The 9478-nt window shown below is 32.3% G+C and overlaps 1 protein-coding gene across 2 annotated transcripts in view; it reads left to right on the top strand.

Moving 5' to 3' along the window:
* The first annotated feature begins 3241 nt into the window (after nt 1-3241).
* The window catches only part of LOC111386806 (cyclin-D1-1-like), an 8317-nt gene continuing 2080 nt past the window's right edge, over nt 3242-9478 (top strand). Inside the window, exons 1-6 of one of the 2 annotated variants that reach the window (XM_023011283.1) lie at nt 3243-3647; nt 4019-4105; nt 4575-4673; nt 4757-4958; nt 5237-5367; nt 5456-5892. In XM_023011283.1, the coding sequence (XP_022867051.1) occupies nt 3396-3647; nt 4019-4105; nt 4575-4673; nt 4757-4958; nt 5237-5367; nt 5456-5662 (978 nt within the window). In that variant the 5' untranslated portion in view covers nt 3243-3395 and the 3' untranslated portion in view covers nt 5663-5892. Of the gene's footprint in view, nt 3648-4018; nt 4106-4574; nt 4674-4756; nt 4959-5236; nt 5368-5455; nt 5893-9478 lie in introns of those variants that run through there. The other variant, XM_023011284.1, reaches the window with a different exon arrangement.

Here is a 9478-nt window from a genome sequence, read left to right as displayed (position 1 = left end):
CGAACATAGGCAAGTTGTATTTTCAATAGTGGCATTATGCTGACCTAATTTCAATTTTTGAATTCACCGCAATAGAGAATTCTGAGTATTTGATACACATATTGACAAAATGTTCATAAATATATGATTTTATTTTTTATTTTTTTTTGGCTCAATCTAATGTCTGTCTCTATAAATTTCCTTGTGATCTGTAGAAGTAGAATTCATTTTGAAATAAGTTATATGATGTATATAATAATGGATAAGTGGCCGTGACACCAAACAAAGACAAATTATAGAAAATGAAGATTAGGTAATTGGAACATATTGCCTAATCCTACAAAGATTTTAGTTCATGAGAGTTGATTTAGGTAGTAAATAGAAGAGGATTAGACAAAATTAGTATGATGTGCTGAAATTGTTAATAATTTAGTTGCGATGATCTCCTAGTAATGTAATAATACTGAATATAATGACGAGAATGAATCATATAGTCAATGTTAAATTTATTGAATATAAAATTTAATTATTTAAATTTATTTTTGGAGCGAACACACAATACTAAATGAGTAAACGGTGTTCAAAATGTAACAAATTTTGCTAAATTATTGTTGTAAATAATAAAAAAGGTGTTTGGAATGAAAGTTGAAAAAACAATTTCCAAATATTTTGAAATTGGATTTTTTTTCCCTAACCCACCTTGCCTACATTGATCACTGGACAATATTGTGACATCATTATTCTATCACGTTTAGTTCAACATAACAAACATAAAACATTCGCCTTTAGATAAAGTCGTGCATAAAATTATAGTTTTTCCTTCTTTTTTCCACGATTCCTGTAATTATGGAAAAAAGAATTAAGGTACCAAAAAAAATAATCTTTAAAAATCACATCATTGAGAGTGGCAAATAATACAAAGTAGAAATATAGAGCAAAAGAAGAACATTCAAAAGGTTTGCAAGTGTTGAAAATGATGTTCCACTATACATTAAAATGGCCATGCTATGTGACAAAACATGTATGGACCCTTTGAGCAGAAGAAACACAAAATAATATAACATCCCACATCCAACACAGCCCAAAATCTCCTATCCTTAGGATGGGTAACAATGCCCTCTAATTCATAGGATGCTGACTATGGATTTTTTTGCATTAAAATAAAACTTAGTACATAATATTTATTTTAAAACCTTACAGGGTGTTAGGAGAACGATAGTTATGGTAATTCATCATATAAATACTGACGATTTTAAATCGATGAAATTTTTGTGATTATGTTTTACTTATAAATGATCCCTTCTAAGGGATATGTTATCGACCGTACATGTTACGAGCGTACTACACAAGTGGCAAGTGAACTTTGTTAGTGGAATGCAGAATTTTGAACGAGATGGAATTGATAAACAATTCGGAAAAAAATACACAATTGTGCCTGAACTAATAAAAAGAGGTGACTTTGCAATAAATTGACATGACAATTATGTAAATAGTAGGTAGGTTTACAACAAGAAAATTGAATAGGCTATTGGAAGACAGCAATTATCTATCTATCCTAAAAGAATAAATATGTCTTTTCATGAGTAGCTGTTTGCAATATTGTATCTTCGATTAAACTCAGAAGTGAGAAAATGTTTCTTTGGTTCGACTTAGCTCTGATGGCGGGAAGCATATATACTATAAGAAGTTTATTTATGATCACTATTGTCGAATTTCATCTTTGTTTGATCAATCGATTACACAGTCACGCAAGATTATATCATTATGTGCACAACCAAAATCTTAACTTGAGCCTACCTTAATTAATCTCAACGTCATGTGATCTCCCAATCTAATTTTATAACTCTAGAGTAACACTAAGTCCCTGTTTGGTAGAGATTAAAATCAAATTTTAAATAAATTTTACTAAAAATTAATAAAATATATGGTTGGAAATGGGATCCATAAAATATGTAGTAAAAATTAATTATTGACTTTGACTTTGATAAAAAAAAATTAGATTTTAATTTCTATCAAACAAAGATTAATTTATTTTTTGAAAAAAATAAATCGCTTTGTTTTCCAGTCAAGTTTTTGGCAATACTTAGGTTTACTCTATTGTCAATATCACAATAGCAAATAAGACAGTGGAAGTTTGAGGGAGCCTATTCAAACTATAGTTCTAGCAAAGTTGTAAAATCGTGTATGTGGTTGATAATTGTTTAATGTCAGAAAGTTGGAGAAGTTGGTGACCTATCATAGATCGATAATTGAAACTTCAGTGAACAACAATCGTAACTATAACGATTTTAAGATGGTGGAATCACAAAAGGATAAAAGTAAGCTAATATGGTCTATAAATGGTATATGATGTTATGGTTTAAATAAACTAAACGATGATTTCAAGTACTACCTTAAAATTAATTGCAATTATTCCAACAATTTCCTTATATTAATGTAATTGGAGGAGACATTTTTAGTCATGTCAACATTAATAGATCAAATTTTCCAACATGTAATGGTGATTCTATTTGGATGAAGGGAGAGATTGTATTTACTTGTATTATTCCACCTACTCACAACTCTATCAAGAATTTCAATTTGAAAAATCATTGTCCACACTTACAAGTGTAGACGTGGGTTCGCCTGCTTGCGTTCAGCACTGTTGAAATTCGAACAAAATGTGTGGATAATATTTGAGTAGAAATTTGTTGAGTATATTAAATGTGAATAAGAAAATATATTTGATCAACTTGTTAGTAAAGATCGACGTTGCTCAGACTTAATTATAAATTAATTAATTTTTCCTACATATAACTTCAAAACTCGTTTACCTTAAATCATTCACACAAAGAGAATTAAAAAATTGGGAATGATATAATTATAATATAAAATAATATTTTTTTAGAGTCTATTTGACATGACTTTTAAAAAGTGAGAATGAATTTTTGATATTTAAAAGTCGCTTTACAACACGTTTGGTTAACTTTATAAATGTATTTCTTCTAGTTGAGAACTTTTAGATGAAACTGGTCCAATATGACTTTCTCTCAGAGCACTTTTAAAAAAGGAAGTTCTTTTAAAAAATTATTTTTCAAACAAAAATTAAGATATCTTCTTTTAAAAGCTTTTTTACAAGAAGTAAAAACGAAATCAAAAGTCCTGCCAAACGACCCTTTCTATGTTCTTTACCAAAAATGATAATAATAATAAATTGTGGATAAGAAAAAACAAAAAATTGTTAGTTTAAAACTATTTTTTATATATATCCAAGGAAAACAGTTGGAGAATCCATCAAAGTACACAAAGAATACCACTCTCTACTCTTTTTCTCCAGGTAACCATTTTGGCATCACCGTCGCATCTCCGGCGAATCTTTGGGAACCGAAAGACCATAAGGATGATCCGAAAAGAATGATTGGGGGATCGCTTTCGCCATGTCAGTTTCGTGCTCCGACCTTCTCTGCGGCGAGGACTCCAGTATTATCTTCTCCACTGGCGGAGAAGCCCTGCTGGAATGCTCATCGGACCAGGGTTTCCTGATGCCCGAAGTCGAGGAATCGATTGCCGGACTCATAGAGAACGAGAGAGATTTCATGGTTCCGTGCAACGATTATATAGAAAAGTTCCATTTAACTCAATCAATTGATGCATCTAATAGAGCAGATTCTGTTGCATGGATTCTGAAGGTATCGTTTCTCAGATTACAACTGTTTTTATTGTTTTCGTTATCATGCACAGGTGGTTCACTGCGCTATCTATACCGATAAAACAATTCGATTAAAAACTGGTTTGAGAATAATGGAACAGCGCACGTTACACAGTTCAAAGATAGCTACGGAACGCTGGTATTTAATAATAGAGATTATTTATGTTTAGCTATTTATCCTCCTAGGCGCATTTTAGCAGGGCGGATGGCGCTATCATGTGCCGTGGTGGGCGAAATAAACGGTTTCTGTTTGTCACGAAGATAGGCGATGAAACACTGATTTTCGGCGCAATATAGAATTTACGGCCCACTTTATGATTCGGAGAGTTGATTGCGTGCTTTTTTATGCAGGTGCATCGTTACCATGGTTTTCAGCCGTTAACGGCGTATCTCTCCGTCAACTATTTTGATCGTTTTCTATACTCCTATCAATTGCCGGTAAAATTCCTCTAACTATTGGTCGCGATTACTTATTTTGTTAAAATAATTTTTTAATTTACCATTATTTTTACTTATAATCTTTTGTTTTGTTGCTATAAAGTCATTCTTTTACATTATATTTTCAATGACAATTGAAAAGTATCTTGGTTTTAACTTTTAAGCAATAATTGAAATGATTTAATAAAAATCTCATACATGAATTCACCTTAATAATTTCTTTAGTTTATGATTAATTAACTTTAAATCATGGAGTACGTGCAAGATGACGAACTTTTTATTAATTCAATTTAATCATGTTTTAAAAGTATATGTCGGGAAGGTTCACTTGTCCTTTTCGATCCTTAACAACCTTGGAATTAATGCATTCAAATGGTATCATTATTATTAAATATTATCCTTATTGTCATACTAATTTAATTATTTTTTCTCAATTTAATTAATTATGCACTCCTGGGAATAATTGCAGAAAATGAATGGGTGGCCTGCGCAACTGTTGTCCGTTGCATGCTTGTCATTAGCTGCCAAAGTGGATGAACCTCTGGTTCCTTCTCTTCTGGATCTTCAGGTGATTTTCTAAATCGATTGTTGTTTTATGCTTATTCTTATTTTAATTAGGAACTAATTATTTCTGCAATTTTTGTTTACTAGGTTGAAGGTGCAAAATTTATTTTTGAACCAAGAAATATCCAAAGAATGGAGCTTCTTGTTCTACGTGTATTGGATTGGAGGCTGCAATCCATTTCTCCATTTAGCTTTCTCAGCTTTTTTGCCCACAAAATTGATCCAACAGGAACTTACACGGGATTCCTTACATCAAGGGCAACTGAAATTATTCTGTCAAATATCAAAGGTATTATGATTAAACTTTATAGGACATGTTTGCTCCACCTTATTATAAAGGACTTGGCCGTCCGATGATTTTAATTGTGTTTAAAAGCTATTTTTTCTTAAAGAAAATAAAGCTCATTTCAGAAATTGTATTTACTTAATTTACTTTTAAGTACGGCCAAACAAACTCCATTGGAAAAAATGAAAATATTTGTATACTTAACTAACATAAATATATAGATTTTGACGTTCAAAAATGGAGGTTTTATATTAGTTATTGCATTTTCTTTTATTCAACAGAGACCAACTTTCTTGAGTATAGGCCATCATGCATTGCTGCTGCAACAATACTTTGTGCAGCAAATGACCTCCCTCATTTCTCTTTAGTTACCGCTCAACATGCTGAGTCATGGTGTGATGGACTTCACAAAGTAAGAAAGATATTCACACTATAATTAGCAGAAAATGCTATTGCCACGTCACTTTGGGTAAAAACCAATCTGATTTTTCGTTTTATAGGACAAAATCACCAGTTGTCGTCAACTAATGCAACAAACCGCGTTCGCTAATAGGCCAAGGAAGCAACCAAAAGTGTTACCTCAGCTCCGAGTAATGACTCGGGCAAGTATCGCATGGAGCGACTCCTCATCCACATCCTTCTCATCCTCGTCACCTTATAAACGGAGAAAGCTAAACAATAGCTTGTGGTTGGATAATGACAAATAAAGCTCAGATTAAGGATGAGGGTTTAAAATAAGAGAAAAAACAAATTTTAAAAGAAAATGGTTTGTTTCAAAGTTGTCTAGTCTAGAATCCCAATATTTTTTTGGAATGGACTGTGAGATAAAAAAAAATAAAAAAATTGACAAGAGTGATGTAGATAAGGTAGCAGGTGTAATTATGTAAAAAGGTTTGAACAGTTTGGGAGACTTTATTATAAACTTTTTTGGTGGGCATTGCCATTCATTAATATTTATGAATTGGCCATTGCTGGTTCCCTAAGGAAGGGGATTTGGTACATATTATTTTGGTGTGTGAATGAATTGTTTAATATCTAGTGGAGTCATGGTATGAAATGAAAGCAGGAGAGTGACTGAAATCAAAGGCAGCATTAATTGATTATTGAATGACAGGAGAAGGGATTGCGGGACCTAAGAAGCCAATGAAAATCAATGGTGTTGAAAAAAACTTTGAAGTTTTAGCGGTTGATGAAATAAGAGTCTAGCTCCTCTACTAGGCCTCCATCATTCCATCAGCCACCCCCTATTGCAACAAGTCATGGAGAAATCATAAAAAGCAGTGTCGAAAAAAGATTCATGGCTCCATTGAAGTAAGACTTCTTTTTATTATGTGTGATTTGTCTCCACACTTACAGTATTTACGTGTGCTTTTTTCTGCGGGAAGTACCCATTTCTTGATTGTCCTAACGACTCGTGGGACATTATTGTGAGTGATGTTTCGTGCGTGTAACGGATACTCGATAGTATTCTTTTAATTTATTTTTTTCCCCTTTTCTCGATTGGCCTAAAGTTGGCCAAATTATACAAAGGTCTTTGGGGCCTTTTTTGTGAGTGATGTATTTGGAGTTATAATAAAATGGAATATTATTTTACATACATTTTCTTAATTCCCCACCCCTTCCCACCTCACCTCAACCTCCCATGACAATGACAGGTTTGTTACATGCATGTGATTGACAATGAGATTTTGTAGCTTTGCCATTTGTTTTATATATTACTGAGAAAACTTTTAAACGGAGATGGGGGAATTTTGAGAGGCAATGGGGTGTCTAGGAATTGGTCCCTCAAGCATTTAAAGGACCGATTCAAGAATATGACTCCTTAAACAGTACAATCTCGTGAATGGCCCATGTTTGCTCTCTTATCTTCCCTTGATTTCAGACAAGTATGCCACACCCCCACACACTGGATCTGAATTATGGGACCATGTATTAGAGCCACCTTTCTGTATGTATCTATTTCCATACCCTTATTACTCTTGTCGGCTACTCATAGTAAGTACTAAGTCCTTGTTCAATTTTGATTCGGACCAAGATAGGGAAACATAATGGTTGATATAAGAGATGATCGAACACACACCATGGAGATTGGGCATTATTTAATTCACGTGAGACCCGTGCACTTTGTGAGGTTCGATCATTCCGGGTGTTAAACATTTTCGAGTAAGGTGGTATTTTCCTTTTGATTATTTAATAATCACTTCTCTCCTACATTCGTTTTCGATTAAACATTCTGTAAAAATAAAATCACTTTTCACAATTTTTCATTACTTTTGTTCTACTTTTTATTCACAATTCACACAAAAAATTCAAAGAATTATTTCTCAAAAAATCTTTTATCAACCAAAGGCTAATATTTTTAAAACAAGTACACCTGTTTACCCTGAAAAGTTAAAAGAGAAGATTGCGTGATTGAAAATAAGGGAGAGAAAAAAAATGAAAGAGAATGGGACCTAACGAAATAGAAATTTATCTTTCTTTCTATTGTTCCTCTGCCTACTTCCCCTCAAACTCCCGGATGACTTGGGAATCTAAGTAGTAATGGAGCATTTTATGGGTAAAATTTCTCCTAATTGCTGTGGGTTTCTAATGATAAGAAATTGTTTTTAAATATACATAAAAATTAAGATCAATACCTAACTCAGATGGTAAGAATTCAAAGGCGGCGAAATCCTTTGACATCCTTTTTGAAAAAAAAAAAAAAAAACATATATAGGAAATTGTGTTCAAACGTAAACATGAAAACTTTGGTGACTTTCCATTATAATGAATAATATTTTAATTTTTTTCTACTTTAATCGTGTTTATTATTGTTCATTCAATGTGTTTTTAAAAATTTTGAACTTTCATTTCACAATGTCAAATTCAAAAATAAAAAAGGCCGGTGGAAATAAAGTTGATGTTCTCACATCCCGACACATTTTAAATTGATTTACATTAAAAAACGTGACGCATTGGACTTTTATATATATATGGTCTATTATATAATTTAGAAAGTACTCCCATTATCAGGATTAATTGTATCCTCACAAACCACAGATATTTTCACGTACCTTGAAACATCAAAAGCTGGTTTAATGGTGGACAATCAAGAAAATACAACTAGGTTGTGACAGAATTTTTGCGAGTAAAGTCATACATTGCCTTCTTGGAATGTTATCTAAATATCAGCTTCTAGAACCCAAAAAATAATAATAATAATAATAAATAAATAAATTTGTATTAATTTGGGTGTGGTCAATTTGTCCACGTGTCAACCCTGAATACGTGTATCTGAATGAGTTTTATGATATGAATCTCATATTCAATAACAATATTGAATTTGCTTGTTGATAAAAATTTAAAAATAAAAAAATACGAACAAAAATTTACAAACATCAGATATGGAGTAGATTGGTGGCTACTCGACCTAATAGGATAACCATTTGGAGTGGAGCCCGTCCCTATAAGTGGTATCATAGCTAAATTCTAAACTTACTCGTATGGATGCACTAAATAAATCTCTAGTTACAGTGGAATGAAGGTGCTGCCACAATGATTCCGATGGCCGGAAAATTCTGTTGTGTCCCAAATTAGTGTGGTCCTTGTTGTAGTAGAATATTTGGGTTTTTATAGTTCGTGTGTCCTTCTCAATTTGAGGAAGAGGGGTAATAAATTCTTGAGAATGAAGCGATATTTTGTCCGAATAGGGGATTATTGGATAATTATGAATCAAAATTTGACATAGATTATGTTATTTATTGATAAGAGGATTGAATTACTCCAAAATAATGAAAACTGAGAATAAGTTTTAGGATATCTGCTAAGATTAATTCTATGATTGATACTAATTTTGAGACAAACTCGAGATATACACAATCGACATTGATATGGACAAGACTTTTTAAAATTGTTCCACTTTATGAGAATCCTTTTTCCCATAATTAATACAATGTTATCTTAAATCAACCGGAGCCATGAAGTTTTAGAGCATCTTGGAGATTAATCCAAAAAATAATAATAAAAATAAAATAAAATAAAATCTTGTTAACTTGTTCATATTTCGCAAGTGGACTAATATTTAAAACACAAAAGGATAATCGACAATACGAAAAGTTAAGACAACAACATTTGTAAATAAGTATTAATTGATTCAACAAAAAAGATTTTTGCACGGTACAAATACTTGTGAATAGAGCGTATGTGTTTGTTCGAGCATTGTCCGCAATGTAGTATTTTAGATATTTTTGAGAAACGCAGCGACAGTACAAAAGATAAGAAAAATGAAGAAAGAAAACACAAATTTATGTAGTTCCCTAAATTATTTACATCCAAGTAATAGGAATATTCACTTCATATTTTCTCACTATTTTTCTCTCTCTCTTTTTCCTCGCCTCTTCTTTCCATTTCGGTTATCCTTTTCATTCCTTGATATGCAACAAGATCTCATCTTACTTTTGCCCCCAGGGCACATCTCCAAGTGGTAAAAGGGGAGGGTGGAGAAATCCAGCTTTGCTTGAGACTGCTGCGTCAAGGGTTCGAAT

This window comes from Olea europaea, unplaced genomic scaffold, assembly GCF_002742605.1.
Source record: "Olea europaea var. sylvestris unplaced genomic scaffold, O_europaea_v1 scaffold3735, whole genome shotgun sequence".
Classification (NCBI taxonomy): Eukaryota; Viridiplantae; Streptophyta; class Magnoliopsida; order Lamiales; family Oleaceae; genus Olea; species Olea europaea.
The sequence above is the reverse complement of the archived record's forward strand: the minus strand, read 5'-3'. Positions and strand labels throughout refer to the sequence as shown.